Genomic DNA, 16252 nt, shown 5'->3' with positions numbered 1-16252 from the left:
TCAGTAACCGTTATCTGGAAAATCCCTAAATATTTGGAAATTAAATAATACACCACTAAATAACCCACAGGTCAGAGTGGCCCCCAGGAGACTAGGCACTAGTTACTAGAGAACCAGGCACAGCAACACATGCTCAGGAGCGTGGCCAGCCATGGGACCGTCCTGTCTGCTGGGCGCCCAGGGCTGAGGCCCCACGGTGGTTCCAGTGAGGGAGTGAAGCCCTGACAGCCAAGGGCCTGGGGGCACTGCTGCTACAGAGATGAAGGAAAGGGAGTGCGGGGACACACGGAGAAGATGGGGGCTGGTCTTATGCCAAGAAAGGCCCATGCAAAAGGAACAGTGAAAGTTGGGGTGGCTGCCATCGTGTCTGGGTAGCCAGGTCACCTGTTCCAGGGAACCCCCTGGGTCAGCTGGGGAGGTGCGAGGGCTGGCAGCCATCTGGGGAGGGTGCCAGCTCAGCATGAAGAACAAAGCCACAGGTGCTTTCCATGAAATGGGCGAAAGCCTGCTTCTCTGTCGGGAGAGCAGCCAGGGTACAGGAGGCCTCGAGGACCCCAGTGCTGGGCCCCCAGCACCCTGCCTGTCCCCGAACTGCCTGCACTAGGGTGGCTCAGCCACCAGGCAGTGGCCTGACCCCAGTTGGGCAGGGGATCCCTGTACACTGCCCAGTATCTCAGGACAACAAAACCACAACAGCCTGTGTCCGGCTCTACAATTAAAAACAGAACTTTATTCCTCCAAGTGTTCAGGTGTGCACTTGAGGAACAGCTGTGCCCCGTGCCACATGGTCAGTTGGCAGGCCTGCCTCTGTTCACTGCGGACCTGGTCGGTGGGTGGCCAGCAGATACTTAGCCTCTGGCTGGCTGCCTCTCTCGCAGGCTGGGGGTGGGCTGTTTCTCGTCAGCAGGGCCACGGGCTTCTGAGGAGTGCTTGTCCTGGAACACAGAACACCCAGATGTTGGGGTGCCCTTGACCCCAGCCAGACCTCAAGCAGTGCTGGGACAGACAGGAACCAAGGCCACCCCAGCGCCAGTCACTCCTGGTCTGCTTGGTGAACCTGACCCACATGTGCCAAGGGCCAGGCCACCTGCTGTCTGGGCACCAGGGCCCCAGCAGTGAAAAGTCAGCCTGGGGGGCTGTGGTTGGTGATGGTGGGGAGATGACGGAGCAATGCACGGGAACCGGGCGCCACCAGAGCACAGCAGCCAGGGAGGAGCCCAGACCCCAACAAAGGTAGGGAATGAACCTGTGGTCAAGGGCGCAGTGGTGCCAAGGCCCGAGGCACGGGTGGTCAGCAGGAAGGATGTGGGTTAAATGCTTCTCCCCCTGGAGGGCCTCCATGACCCCGGACCTGCCCACCTAACCCAGCACGGCTGCTGTGGGCGCTGAAGGCGGAGCAGAGGCAAGACCCCCTGTCTGGACCACTCTGTCCCCTGGGTTGTAGGGCAGCGGCCTCCCCACTCAGGACTCACCTGCTGCTCACACCAGCCGCCTCCGCTTCCGGGTGTGCCTGGCATGCCGGGTTCTGAGCACATCAAGGTCGTCAACATCAAGGTCATTAAAAGCATCCAGGCAGGAGGAGGCAGAGCATCTGCCAGAGTCTGGGGGTCCCTGAAACGAAATCCAGGCAGTGGGGACAAGAGTGACCCCCATCCCCCGAGCCACGATGGGTGAGAAAGGGACAGGGAGTGAGGAGGGGCCCTGTGGGCGAGTGTACCACTTGGGACCGGGCACCCTCAGCTTGGGCAGGAGCCGCTCCAGGCACTCCTGGGGCCACACATGACTGTGCTCTCCCTCCCTTGGGGGCTCTGACCCCGTCTAAGCCATCCCTGTGGCAGGCCTCCTGCTCCCCCATGGGGTGGCCATCACACCCCGGCAGGGCAGGAGGCTGTACATGGATGTGGCACGGGGGCCCTCTTCCCCTGACTGGCCGGGGTCCTCTGCCCACTCTCGGGCATTGCTTTCTCCCTCACTTCAGCCTAGTGACTTGTGAAGCACAACCGTGGGGAGAGATGGAAGGCCTTCTGCCACATTCCCTACGACAGGCTCACAGGTTCAAGCTGAGGCGGCCTGCTTCTGGTGGTTTCTCAGGGAGGCCAGCTGCCCGGCTGCTGCAAGTGGGCACCCTGGCACCAGGTGAGAAGGCCTCTCTGGGGCCCCATCCACGTGCTTTCTCCTTCAGGGTTCCGAACATGGTGTTGCCTACAGAGCTTGGAAAACTCTTCCCAAGGATACTCAAGAGAGGTAACAGCTGAGAGGGACCTTTGGGACCCCAGAAATCCAGGGACAAGCACAGCCACTACCCTCCACTGTGCCCATGGCCCACCCTGCTCAGAGCTGGGTCAGCGTCCATCCCAGAGCTTCTCACTGACAAGACCACCTGGCTGGGCAGCACCAGGACAGCCAGGGGCTCCTGCATGAGAATGAGGCCTCTCTTCTCTTTTCCACACTGCCCCAAAGGGAGGCCACTTCTGCAGAATCTACACGCAACTGGGCAGCTTCCTCCTCCTGAGACACCCAGCAGCCAGCCTTCCCGCCCACAACTTCTACCGGCCCCCACCCCACCGCTCTAGGCAGGCAAGGGTGCCCCAGGGACCGCCGCCTGCCGTGGGGAAGTGGGGCTGGACGCGCTCCTTACCTGAATGTGGCATGTGGCCGCCGTGCAGCCCGGCTGCCCGTCCCTGTCTGCGAGTTCCAGCTCGCTCAGGAGGTCCTCATCCTCACTCTCGGAGCCTGCTATCGAGGCTGCTGAGAGGGTAGTGCGGATGCCGTGGGGGGCCAGGGTGGCCAGGAGCGCAGGGAGGGTGAAGGTTGCCAGGAACCGTGCCCGCAACAGGAGGTAGGCTGGGTTGTCCTGGAGCTGCCCCCGCACCAGCCCCAGTGAGGCTTGTAGCGCTCCAGCTGGCCGCTCAGCCTCGCCCCCCGCCACCAGGGAGGCGGCCTTGTGCTCTAGGGCCTTCTTGTGGAGCAGGAGGCTGGACAGTGCTCGAAGGCTGCACAGGGCCGGGGGCTGGTAGGGCAGTCTGCTTCCCAGAAGATGTACCCGCACCCCACGCTGGCCCCCCAGCCACTGCTGTGTGGCCGCCTCGCCCTCCTGGGACAGCAGGCCCAGGTCCAGGGCCCCCTTCTCAGGCCCAGGCTGGGGCAGGGATGGCTTCTCCAGGTCCAGAGGCCCCTTGGGCTCTTGTGTCCCTGAGAGGGACCCCAGCGTCCCCCCTGGCTCACTTGCTGGAATGACACCACCGAGGGGTGGCAGCCTCCTGGGCCAGGCGGGTTCTGCTTCAGGGGGGTCAGCCTGGGAGGACGTCCTGGGTGCAAGTATCTCCCTGGCCACCTGGGCCTCTCCAGGGACAACAGCCACACTGTCATCCACTTCTGCAGGACTTTGGGAGGCGGCATGTGTGGGAGGGGCTGGGGGGTCTGTCCTGCAGGAAGGCTCTGGTCCCGAGTTCACATTGGCTGGGGGCTGCCAAGAGCTACTCAACGCTGGGGCCCTGGGGTCCTGGGCCGCCTGAGCTTCAGTCAGGGGAGGCAGCAGAGTGGCCACCAGCCCTGTGGGGCCAGGGGTCCCTGCTGGACTGGAAAGGCCCACCACAGCTGGCACAGGAACAGGGAGAAGCCCCTGGGCTGTGAGCACCCAGGTGACAGGCAGGGGGACACTGGCCGCCACACGTGGCCCTCCTACGTGCGTCAGGCTGAGGGGCTGGATGGGCAGTGGGGTGGGGCTGGGGGCTGCAGGGAGAAAGGGTGATGCCTCAGGCAGGCTCTGCCTCCGGGATGCAGTGGGGGCCTGCGACTGTCCGAGACCACTCCCAGGGCAGCTCACAGAGACCTGGCTGGGGTCCAGGCCAGGGGCTCGGGAAGCAGCAGGGGCTGTGCCCTCGGTCCCTGTGAAGGCAGGAGTGAGGGGCAGGGCTTGCATGGTGGAGAGTCTCTCGTCCTTGGCTGAAGGCCCAGCCTCCTGCCAGGAGCCTGAAGTGCCAGGCTTGGCTGCTGCGGGGGTCCCATGCCCCGAGAGTGGAACATTTGAGACAGTGGGACCCAGGGCTGGGTGGCTGTGTGGGGTGTGTGGTAGAGGGGGCTGGAGGATCACAGGCGAGGAGACCAGCAGGTGGGACGGGAGCACCACCGGGCCCCGGGCGGCCTCCCTGGCACGGGCCTCCTGAAGCCGCTTCTCCTGAAGCCGCTTCTCCCGAAGCAGCTCTGACACAGTCTTGGGCTTGGGCCGGGGGCCAGTCGGAGCCAGTGGGGATGCCTGGGGTAGGGTGCCCTCCACCTGGCTGGACGCCAGTCTTCGGCTCCCTTTGTGGCTGGCACTCTTTGAGGCTTCTTGAGCTGGCCCATTTGGGAAGAGATGGCCTGTGGGGAGGAAAGACCCACACTTGATGAGCCCCAGGCACCTGGCCCAGGGACAGCCCCTCGCTGCCATCCCCTCATCAGGAGGGATCCCGTGAGGAGTCTAGGACCTTGAGCCAAGTAGGGGTCAAGTGGCACGTCCTGGGTCTCCTGAGTCACAGTAGCTGCCCCAGACCCCAATGCTCTGGTCAAAGCCAGGGCCGTGGGCACTCTGGGAAGCCCAGCCCATTTAATGCTGGCTGAGACCAGCTGGGAGCCCAGGCCTTGCCCGATGCTGCCGGCGTTGGGCACGGGCGGACCCTCGCTCAAGACGACCCTGCCTCCGGGCCCCATGCTGAGGAAGCCTCAGGGCTGCAAGGGGAGCCCAAGGCGCGCCAAGCTGGCCCAGCCAGACCCATCCCTGTGGTGGGACTCGAGGGATCTCTGTCACCAGGGGCCACAGGCTGTGCTGCTTGGGGGCTGCAGGTGAAAGCCAGGGCCAGGTGAGACCTCTTCCCCACCAGGGCAGAGAAGCAGAGGGTTACCTGGGGTGCTCTGAGCACTTGAGGGCACCTGGAAAAGGAGAGGAGAGTCAGCAGCTCAGATGTCCTTCGCGGGCCTGGACCACCTCTCCTAGCATTTGGGCTGTCCCCTGCCACTCCCTGAAATGGGGACGAGGCCCCAAGGGCTGCTGCTGGCCTCTCACACGCCTCTGCAGGAACTCCGGGGCCACAGGAGCAGCCCAGCGTGTGGCACAGCAGGCAAAGGCCTGGCCTCGTGCACCCCCTCAGTGCAACTCCTCCCAAGGGTGCCCTTGAGAGCTCTTCCGGGGGATTGAGGGCAGGGTGGGGTCCACCAGGAGAGGCAGGGGGCTGGGAGCATGGAGGCCCAGGGGTACCCCAATGCTGTCCCTGCTCCTCCAGTGAGTGACACTGCTTTGTCACCCCACCCCCAGGTGACGGGGCTCAGGGGTGAGGCCTCGCTGAACTTGTGTGTTTGGTTTCTGGAGCAGAAAGGCAAGAACCAGACACCCCCAGCAGACCGCCCATGTTCATGACCACCCGGCAGGGCTATGGGGGAACACAGGCACGTGGGCCCCAGTGTCAGCCCCGACCTGCACCTGCCTGACCTCCCCCGGCCTCTCAGGGCTGTGTCCCCTCAAGTGGGAAGTACAGATGCCTCCCCAAGGGGTTACAGCGGAGCAGATGGGGTGGGCAGGGGTCACCCTCACTTCTCACCCCAAGTGCCTGCTACCTGCAGAAGATGCACTGGTGGGTCCCGAGCACCAGCCTGAGGCAGCCTGGGCGGCAGGGCCTTCCTCTCTCGGACGACCTCCAAGCAGCCGGCAGTATCGATCTGGAACAGCTGAGAGACACGGGAGGCGGCCTAACCGCAGCTGCTTTCAGTAGCAGCTCAGAAGCTCCAGAGGCCTAGGCAGAGCCTGGGGCAGCCCTGAGGCTGTGCCAGCCTCCCTCCTGATGCAGACGCGGGGGAGGCAGTGAGGCTGTGGACATCCAGGAGGGCCTCCCATGAGCCCCAGGCCTGCTCTCCTCCCCTGGCATCTTCCACTCATACTGGGGCCCCAGGCACCCCATTCCCCAGACACTGTTTAGTCTGACGGGGACAGAGCACGCTGTAGCCGGCACCCCTTCCACATTCACTTGCTAACAGTGTAAGGCATGGAAAGTGCATTTTCAAGGCTAGAAAACTTTAGATAACTAGACTTAGAGGAATGAATCTACTGCAGATTTCAAAACTTCAAGAACTTTTTACAAGGCCAAGCAAAACGAAGCTCTGCCCAGGTAGCTTACCTGGGTAAACAGGGTGAACACAGGCGTGCTGGCCAGGTGGGCCCGCTGCAGCTGCTCCCTGAGGCCATCCGCTGCGGGCACAGGAGGAGAAGTGGAAAGCGGCCCCAGCTCCCACGGGCACAGGGGCACAGGTAGAAAGCGGCCCCAGCTCCCACGTGCCTTTCAAGGAGGCTCTGGGAGCCCTCAAGACTGGGAGCCAGGCCAGCGTGGAAGGGAAGTCTTGGAACCAGCACCCTACAGCCACGGCTGGACAAGGGTGGGCCCTCTGAGCCCTGTCACCACACAAAACAATGTTAGTCCAGCTGCCACGTGCTTGGCCCAGGAAGAGTGGTGGGGTAGGGAGGGAGGGCTGGCGCTGACCGGGTGTTCTGAAAACCTTCAGGGATGGGAAGCTGACCAGAGGTGGGGCCCACCCCAAAAAGACTCCTCTGCTGAGGCCACTTCCCATGACCATCGTCTGCTTGGCTGGATGTACTCTTCACCCTCACCCCGGCCCCAGAAGGCCCCCAGAGGAGCCCCAGGCCATACCTTGAGTCTGCACTGCAGCGGGTCTCTGGGGCACCTGTGTGCAGGGCAGGACAATGTCCCCCACCCAAGGGGTCACAGCCAGCAGCAGCCTGCGGTTCAGGAGCCTCCGGTGCAGAGCGTGTCTCCAGCGCCGCTGCCCACTCTGGGTGGCTCTGTGCCGTAGCCACTGCACACGGGACTGGGCCACGCTGTCACCAGAGCTGACCCCTGGGAACGAGGTGGGCAGGGGCGGTTGTCTCAGCTGCTCTTTCTGTAAAGAAAAGGTGGCACCTGGGGCCCCTGGCCAGGCTCGGACCCTGGAGTGGACCCTGCCCGGTGGCCAGTGCTGCCCTCCACCCCCGTCAGGGCATGATTGGCAGGGAGAGGAATCACTCAGACCAGGGCGGGGTGCGTGGTGGCATGGGTGCAGGTGTCTGCGGCAGGCCTCACCTGTGTGCGGCTCCGAGCAGCCGTGTTGGCCCTGAGCACCCTCAGCACGGTCTCCACAGGCACTGTCAGCCTCCCTCCCTGATGAGAAACCAGCCTGAGGTGGGGCACATGGGGTATGTGGGGCACCCGGGGGTCTCCCCCTCACCGCCCACATGCAACTGCCTCTTCACGCAGGCTCCAAAGCATGGCTGTGCACAGCTGCTCTGCCTCATGGGAACGTCCACCATGGGAACGTCCACCATGGGCCTCCCTGCAAGGCCTGGCTCCTGGGACACTTAACAGGGTCCCACGCCCCCCAGTCAGTTCCTCAGGCTGACAGCAGCAGCCCTTCCAGGTGACGCCCTGGCCTAGGGAGATGCTGGCTGTGTGGCAGCAAGTGCCATGCACTTGACTCTGCCAGTAGCTTCAGTGTCCACTGTCCCCGCCAACAATTCCCAGGACAGACGAGCCTGTTCAACTCTGACTGCTCCCACAGGCACGGCCAGAGATGGGCCTGCACCTAGGGCCTGACATGGTGAAGACCAACTAAGACGGGCAGACGCACCACGAGCCAGGCTGGTCCTAAGTGGGTGGACAGGCCCTTCCCAGGGAGGGCCTCCAGGTGCACAGGCTCACTGGGAGGGAGGAGGGGCTCCTCCCGCTGCCGCCTCCCTCCCCAACCCTGACTTGGGGGTGAAACGTTTCAGAGATGCCTCCAGGTCCAAGTGCCCATTCAGCCATATCCCTGAAACAATCAACGAACTGGGAAAAATGGAGGCTTCCCCAACAGTCCCCACCACGCACAGCTCTCTAGAGCTCAGCCAGAAGCAGCGTGTTCTGATGCGCACGAACCCTGGGGCCCCTGCTGCTGCACCATTCCCGAGCGTCAGCCCTGCCGCACAGTGACGAAAGTACATTCCCATGGCGCACCGGGGCCAGGGCCTACCTCGAGGGCCTGCTTCTCTGCGCCCACCGGGTGAGTGTTTGCCGAGTGGGAGGCCTGGGCAGCTCTCAGGACAGGGCTGTGGGCCCTGGCAGGGGCCTGCGCTGCACTCGTCTCCTCTCCAGGAGCCGCGGCTGTGGCGGAAGCTTCCTTGCTGCCACCTTGGCTAGCACTGGATCCCTTGGGAGGGCTGAGGGAGGCAACGGGGCCACCCAGCCAGGCCCCTGCCCCTCCTCTCCATGGCTGGCTGGTGCTCTGCCTGGCAGGAACCCACAGATCCATGTCTGGGACCACATACTGTGGGGACAGCAGCGCTCTGTCACCCTCCTCAGCCTGTGCCTGCTCTGGCTCTGGCACCTCCTCCTCACTGCTGCTGCTGCTGCCCCTTCCGCTGCCGCCACTGCCACTGCTGCTGCTGCTGCTGCTGGAGCTCCACCGGATGCTGTGACGGGCCCTCCGCCGCCGCCTCCGGAGACCCTGCTTCTTCTGAGGGGAGGAAAGGGCTACTTAGAGGCCTTGGCGACCCCAGTTCACCCATGACGGCAGCAAGCAGGCCAGCCCTTTGGGGAGAGGCCCAAGCGGGGCGCCTCTGGGGTCAAGGGCAGCCACTGCTGAGGCAAGGTCTCCCTCTGCCCTTGGACACCCAGAATAAATGCCAAGGCCAGAAACCGAATGCCCCCCTCCCCTCCTCCTGCCCCCTCCCACCCCGCTCCTGTCTCCCTGCCCTCCACCTCCCTCCCCTCCTCCTGCCCCCTCCCCCCCCCGCCCTCCCCGCCCCGCTCCTGTCTCACTGCCCTCCACCTCCCTCCCCTCCTCCTGCCTGCTGGACCCCCCGTTGACCAGGCCGTGATCTGGTTTTCGACAAGGAAAGAGCGAAAGGCTCACCCCCATCATGATCTTCCACTTGCTCAGACACTGGGAGCCGGACCGATGGGGCAGTTCAGAAGCTATTTTTGCCCAGTGACCTACAAAAGCCAAACCCCATGAAATGGCTTCATCCAAAGATTCTTCCCCAAGACAGGCTGGCTGTTCCCCAGGAGACTTGCTGTGGGCCCCATCAGAGTGGGGCCTCCGGGGCACCCTCACGCTGGGCAAGAACCAGGGGTCAAGCATGTCGGGCACCTACAATTTGGCAGCATGAGATTCTCACTGGCTGCTCAGCCCCTTAGGAAAGTTCTGCCAAACGTGTAACTGAGAAGGAGAATCGTCCCTAAGCACACACAGGCCTGACATATCTGCTCCCCACAAGGCTTCCGCACCAGCCACCGCCCACGATTCTCGCTCTTCCCAGTGTGGGGCAGCGGGAGAAGCACGGGTGCTGCTCTCACAGGGCAGGGCCGCACTATCTGGTGTGTCCTTGAACATGGCAATACCATAGTTAGGATTCACTCTAAGGAGACATTGCAAATATAAGTCAAGACTTAGCTATAAAACACAGCTCACTGGGTGTGGTGGCACACACCTGCAGTTCCAGCTACTTCGGAGGCTGAGGTGGGAGGATGGCTTGAGCCCAAAAGTGTGAAGCTGCAGTGGGCTATAGTCACGCCACCACACCCCAGCCTGGATGACAGAGCTTGCTCTGTCTTTATCTTGATCTCTTTTCTGAGAAACAAAAAACAAAAAAAAAGAAACTAGAAGAACAAACTATCCACAACTTACCAACACCGTATTTTCCTATTAATTCAATTAACTGTTCCTCTTCTTTCAAATTCCACCGTCCCTTTTTCAAGCTGAAATGTAATCTCCTGAGATACCTGAAAGTGACATGAAAAGCAAAGAACATTTTAGATGCTAAGATGCCACCCACTGCTGTCCCAAGCTTGCTTCTTCAGTGGTTTCTTGAATACGACACTGAAGGCGCAATCAACAAAAGAAAACGATAGAGAAAGGAGACTTCATCAAAAGTAAAGCTTTTGTGTCTCAAAGGACACCATCAAAAAAGTAGGCAGACCACGTACAGGCTGGGAGAGAACGTTTGCAAATCACGTGTCCGATAAAGGACTTGTATCTGAAACATACAAAGAACTCTTACAAGTCAATAATACCAAGACAAGTAACGTTAAAAATGGGCAAAGGACTTAAAGAGACACTTCTCTAAAAATCTATTTCTATGAACAGTCACCAATCACATGAAAAGAGCCTCCACATCAGCCACAGGGAAGCACATGTCAAAACCACGAGACGCCACTTCACACCCACTAACATCAGCCACAGGGAAGCGCATGTCAAAACCACGAGACGCCACTTCACACCCCCTAACATCGGCCACAGGGAAGCGCATGTCAAAACCACGAGACGCCACTTCACGCTTGCTAACATCAGCCACAGGGAAGCGCCTATCAAAACCACGAGACGCCACTTCACACCTGCTCAGACGGCTAGAATCACAGATCACAAGTGCTGGTGACAGTGTGGAAAACTAGAACCCTCATAGGTTGCTAGTGGGAATACGGAATGGTTCAACCCCTTGGAAGACAATCTGGTCATTCCTCAAAAGGTTAAACACAGCGTTACCACTGCCCCAGCAATTTCCCTTGCATGTTACAGCTGAGAGAAATGAACAGATATCTATGTAAAAAAGTGCAAGCGAATGTTCAGAATGCTTTCAGGGTTCATCCATGTTGTACCAGAATTTACAGAAATGTGGTTATTTATATGAGAATCCCACTCCTTTTTTTTTTTTTTTTGAGACAGAGTCTCGCTCTGTAGCTCAGGCTGGAGTGCAGTGTGGCGCGATCTCGGCTCACTGCAAGCTCTGCCTCCCAGGTTCAAGCGATTCTCCTGCCTCAGCCTCCTGAGTAGCTGGGATTACAGATGCCCACCACCACGCGCGGCTAGTTTTTGTATTTTTAGCAGAGACAGGGTTTTACCATATTGGCCGGGCTGGTCTTGAACTCCTGACCTCATGATCTGTCCGTCTTGGCCTCCCAAAGTGCTGGGAATGTAGGCGTGAGGCACCGAGCCCTGCCAACCCCTTTTTAAGGCTGAATAATATTCCCTTGTATGCAAATGTTGTTTTTCACTCATCTGCTGATGAACACTTGGGCTGTGTCCGGTCTTTCACTGTTGTGAACGTTGCTGCTGTAGACACTGTTGTATTTGAGCTCCTACTTTCAATTCTTTTGGGTTTTATGCTTATCAATCTTGGGGGTGTAATTCTATGTTTAACTCTCTGAGGAACTGCCATACTTTCCACAGAGGCTGGGCCACTCTACAATGCGCAAAGGTTTCCATTTTTCGACATCCTTGCCAACACAGTGACTTTTTTTTTTTCTTAATTAGCAGCCATCCCAACGTGTGTGTGGTTTTGACTTGCACTTCCCTAATGACTCATGACGCCGGGCGTCACTTCACATGCTCACTGGCCATCTGTGCATCTTCTTTGGAGAGACGGCCACTCAAGTTCTTTGCCCGCGTTTAGATTGGGTTGTTTTTGTTGTTGAACGGCTTTCTTTTTGGGGTGATGAAATGTTTTACAATTGATTGTGATGATGGCTGCACAGCTCAATGAATACTAAATACTAAAATCCACTGACCTCTACACTTCATTTTGTTTTGAGATGGAGTTTCACTCTTGTCGCCCAGGCTGGAGTGCAGTGGCATGATCTCGGCTCACTACAACCTCTGCCTCACAGTTTCAAGAAATTCTCCTGCCTCAGCCTCTCGAGTAGCTGGGATTACTAGCATGCGCCACCACGCCCGGCTAATTTTGTATTTTTAGTAGAAACGGGGTTTCTCCTTGTTGGTCAGGCTGGTCTCAAACTCCCGACCTCAGGTGATCCGCTGGCCTCAGCCTCCCAAAGTGTTGGGATTACAGGCGTGAGCCCCTGAACCCGGCCTTCTATACTTCATTTTAATTAATTAATTTGTATTTTCTTGAGACAGAGTCTTGCTCTGTCACCCAGGCTGGAGTGCTGTGACGCAATCTCAGCTTACTTCAACATCCGCCTCCCAGGCTCAAGCGATTCTCCTGCCTCAGCCTCCCACGAAGCTGGGATTACAGGCGCCATCCCCACCACGCCTGCTTAATGTTTGTATTTTGAATAGAGACGGGGTTTCGCCATGTTGTCCTGGCCTCAAGTGATCCGCCTGCCTTGGCCTCCCAAAGTACTGGGATTACAGGCGTGAGCCACCGCACCCAGCTTCTGAACTATACGCTTTAAATGAACGCACTGCATGGTGTGTGAATTATCTCAATGAAGCTGTTTTTGAAAGGACAACAAGCAGGAAAAGGAGGGAGCTGCAGCTGTCTGCCCAGGGGTCCTGACCATCAGCAGTCTGAGAGAACTCAGACAACAAGGGTCAGGAAAAGCCACCCAGGGAGTTGTCTCCAGTGGAGCCTGTGCCTTGCTCTGGGCAAACAAGCAATAAAGAAGTCAGGGTTGGAAAAAATAGCTTATCTGGGCCAACCCTGGCACACCAAGCACCCACAGGCCACGCCCTGCTCCTGTGACAGCAAATCACTCCTGGCCGCCGTCACCCAGCCTGCCCACAGCCTACACGAGAGTGAAGCTCGCCAGTGACCCACACCAGCCCTCCCTCACCCACCGCTGTGCGACTCACCGATCTCGGCACTGGGCATCGCTCCTACCTGGCACCTCTTCCCGGATTTTAAACCAATCCTGCTCCCCGTATTTGGCAACAGCTTGAAGCAACTTCTGCAGGAAGGGACAGGCAGACAAGTGAAGCCTCTGCAGGAACGGCCACGGCCTCGCCACCCTGAACCCAGTCAGAGAAGGGACCACCACTGAACACAGCTGCGTTACCTTCCCAGAGCCCAGCTCTCCTAGGATCCCGCACACTTACAGCGTCTTCCTCTGGGGCCCAGTTCCCCTTCTTCAGGCCGGGATCCAAGCTCTTGGTCCATCGGTAAATTAGCTGCATGGAGTCTCTCCCTTCCATATAGTAAACAACTAGAGACAGAGGGACAGGGAGTTCCTGTGAGGCCAAGACACACACCCTCCATACAGTAGACAGCTAGGGACACAGGGGTCCTGTGGGGCTGACACACCCACCCTCTGTTCGGTAGACAGCTAAGGACAAGGGGGTTCCGTGGGGCTGAGACACCCACCCTCCAGACGGGTCACAGAGAAAAGAGCTACTTTGGCCAGGTGCAGTGGCGTCATGCCTGTAATCCCAGCACTTTGGGAGGCAGAGGCCAGCAGATCACCTGAGGTCAGGAGTTCGAGACCAGCCTGACCAACATGGAGAAACTCCGTCTCTACTAAAAACACAAAATTAGCCAGGCGTGGTGGTGCAGGCCTGTCATCCCAGCTACTTGGGAGGCTGAGGCACGAGAATCGCTTGAACCCGGGAGGCGGAGGTTGTGGTGAGCATTGCACTCCGTCCTGGGCAACGAGAGCAAAACTCCATCTCAAAAAATAAAAATAAAAAGAAGAGTTGCTTTAGCTGCCAAGAAGCGAGTGTGGAACAGCCAGGACTGGCTAAGCCCTCGCCTGTCTTGTTGCCTCTGTAAATTTTCCCTGCAAGCCTCCAGGGTCCTGATGTGGGGCCTGGGACAGCCTGAGCCGGCCGGGGGGGCGCTCACTTCTGCGGTAGGGGATGTGGCTGCCGACGCGCATCTCCTGCACCAGCTGCGTGAGCATGCGGTCCTCCTCCTCCGTCCACTCCTTGCGTTTCAGGGCTTTGTTCCGCTGCTGGAATTTCTGCAGGCACTGGAAGGCACTGCGGCTGGTCTTCCCAAGTCCCAAACAAAAGCAAATGAGTGTTACTGCGCGGCAGGATGTCCAGATCTGGCTCTGAGAGTGCCCCAGGGCACAGATGGGCCCGTGAGCCACTGGAGTGACCCTTCTGCAGACTCCAGCTCTCCTCCCAGACTCCTGTGGGCTGATGGAGGGCACCCCACGGCAACGGTAAAAGACACTACACTCACTAAACAGGAGCAAGAAGGACCAGGTGAGAGAGGAATCAAACCTTCACTTAAGAAAATATTTTTAAAAAATTCACAATAGGTAACTGATATGACTCCAAAACCACACTGCAACTCACTCAACAGGAACTCCCAGCTTCGCAAGGGCTGTGAGATGCACTGCTCTGGGTGTGGCGTGTCTTCAAATGCAGCTGCACCTTCTCTCCCTTCTGGAGCTCTAGGGCACCTCACAGCGGAGGGTGTGGGGTAGAGGAGGTACAGGATAGGGCACCTCACAGTGGAGGGTGTGGGGTAGAGGAGGTACAGGATAGGGCACCTCGCAGCGGATGTGTGGGGTAGAGGAGGTATAGGATAGGGCACCTCACAGCAGAGGGTGTGGGGTAGAGGAGGTACAGGATAGGGCACCTCGCAGCGGAGGGTGGGGTAGAGGAGGTATAGGATAGGGCACCTCGCAGCGGATGTGTGGGGTAGAGGAGGTACAGGATAGGGCACCTCACAGCGGAGGGTGTTGGGTAGAGGAGGTGCAGGATAGGGCACCTCACAGCGGAGGGTGTGGGGTAGAGGAGGTACAGGATAGGGCACCTCACAGCGGAGGGTGTGGGGTAGAGGAGGTACAGGATAGGGCACCTCACAGCGGAGGGTGTGGGGTAGAGGAGGTATAGGATAGGGCACCTCGCAGCGGATGTGTGGGGTAGAGGAGGTACAGAATAGGGCACCTCACAGCGGATGTGTGGGGTAGAGGAGGTGCAGAATAGGGCACCTCACAGTGGATGTGTGGGGTAGAGGAGGTATAGGATAGGGCACCTCGCAGCGGAGGGTGTGGGGTAGAGGAGGTGCAGAATAGGGCACCTCACAGCGGATGTGTGGGGTAGAGGAGGTGCAGAATAGGGCACCTCACAGCGGAGGGTGTGGGGTAGAGGAGGTGCAGGATAGGGCACCTCACAGCGGAGGGTGTGAGGCAGAGGAGGTACAGGATAGGGCACCTCACAGCGGAGGGTGTGGGGCAGAGGAGATGCAGGATAGGGCACCTCACAGCGGATGTGTGGGGCAGAGGAGGTGCAGGATAGGGCACCTCGCAGCGGAGGGTGTGGGGCAGAGGAGGTACAGGATAGGGCACCTCACAGCGGATGTGTGGGGCAGAGGAGGTGCAGGATAGGGCACCTCACAGCGGATGTGTGGGGCAGAGGAGGTGCAGGATAGGGCATCTGGCAGTGGAGGGGTGGGGCAGAGGAGGTGCAGGATAGGGCATCTGGCAGTGGAGGGGTGGGGCAGAGGAGGTGCAGGATAGGGCATCTGGCAGTGGAGGGTGGGGCAGAGGAGGTGCAGGATAGGGCATCTGGCAGTGGAGGGTGGGCTAGAGGAGGTGCAGGATAGGGCATCTGGCAGTGGAGGGGTGGGGCAGAGGAGGTGCAGGATAGGGCATCTGGCAGTGGAGGGGTGAGGCAGAGGAGGTGTAGGATAGGGCATCTGGCAGTGGAGGGGGGGCAGAGGAGGTGCAGGATAGGGCATCTGGCAGTGGAGGGGTGGGGCAGAGGAGGTGCAGGATAGGGCATCTGACAGTGGAGGGGTGGGGCAGAGGAGGTGCAGGATAGGGCATCTGACAGTGGAGGGTGGGGCAGAGGAGGTGCAGGATAGGGCATCTGGCAGTGGAGGGGTGGGGTAGAGGAGGACAGGATAGGGCATCTGGCAGTGGAGGGGTGGAGTAGAGGAGGTGCAGGATAGAGCCCCTCACAGTGGAGGGGTGGGGCAGAGGAGGACAGGATAGGGTATCTGGCAGTGGAGGGGTGGGGCAGAGGAGGTGCAGGATAGAGCCCCTCACAGTGGAGGGGTGGGGCAGAGGAGGTGCAGGATAGAGCCCCTCACAGTGGAGGGGTGGGGCAGAGGAGGTGCAGGATAGGCATCTGGCAGTGGAGGGTGGGGCAGAGGAGATGCAGGATAGGGCATCTGGCAGCGGAGGGGTGGGGCAGAGGAGGTGCAGGATAGGGCATCTGGCAGCGGAGGGGTGGGGAGAGGAGGTGCAGGATAGGGCATCTGGCAGTGGAGGGTGGGGCAGAGGAGGTGCAGGATAGGGCATCTGGCAGTGGAGGGGTGGGGCAGAGAGGAGGTGCAGGATAGGGCATCTGGCAGTGGAGGGGTGGGGCAGAGGAGGTGCAGGATAGGGCATCTGGCAGTGGAGGGGTGGGGCAGAGAGGTGCAGGATAGGGCATCTGGCAGTGGAGGGGTGGGGTAGAGGAGGTGCAGGATAGGGCATCTGGCAGTGGAGGGGTGGGGCAGAGGAGGTGCAGGATAGGGCATCTGGCAGTGGAGGTGGGGTAGAGGAGGTGCAGGATAGGGCAT

The 16252-nt window shown here is 59.7% G+C and overlaps 1 protein-coding gene across 9 annotated transcripts in view; it reads right to left on the bottom strand.

Annotated features, from left to right (window-relative positions):
• Nucleotides 1-700: 700 nt before the first annotated feature.
• The window catches only part of SNAPC4 (small nuclear RNA activating complex polypeptide 4), a 28885-nt gene continuing 13333 nt past the window's right edge, over nt 701-16252 (bottom strand). For 8 of the 9 annotated variants that reach the window (XM_033238551.1, XM_033238549.1, XM_033238548.1 and 5 more), the window contains 14 exons: nt 13574-13721; nt 12832-12938; nt 12589-12683; nt 9685-9779; nt 8911-8990; nt 8029-8511; nt 7104-7181; nt 6675-6924; nt 6147-6217; nt 5590-5700; nt 4881-4908; nt 2639-4359; nt 1473-1611; nt 701-935 (listed from right to left, as the gene is read on the bottom strand). In XM_033238551.1, the coding sequence (XP_033094442.1) occupies nt 1480-1611; nt 2639-4359; nt 4881-4908; nt 5590-5700; nt 6147-6217; nt 6675-6924; nt 7104-7181; nt 8029-8511; nt 8911-8990; nt 9685-9779; nt 12589-12683; nt 12832-12938; nt 13574-13721 (3399 nt within the window). In that variant the 3' untranslated portion in view covers nt 701-935; nt 1473-1479. The remainder of the gene's footprint in view (nt 936-1472; nt 1612-2638; nt 4360-4880; nt 4909-5589; nt 5701-6146; nt 6218-6674; nt 6925-7103; nt 7182-8028; nt 8512-8910; nt 8991-9684; nt 9780-12588; nt 12684-12831; nt 12939-13573; nt 13722-16252) is intronic. The other variant, XM_033238557.1, reaches the window with a different exon arrangement.

This window comes from Trachypithecus francoisi, unplaced genomic scaffold (assembly GCF_009764315.1).
Source record: "Trachypithecus francoisi isolate TF-2019V2 unplaced genomic scaffold, Tfra_2.0 Lachesis_group16, whole genome shotgun sequence".
Taxonomy (NCBI): domain Eukaryota; kingdom Metazoa; phylum Chordata; class Mammalia; order Primates; family Cercopithecidae; genus Trachypithecus; species Trachypithecus francoisi.
Note: the sequence above shows the minus strand (reverse complement) of the source record. Positions and strands in the feature narration are given on the sequence as shown.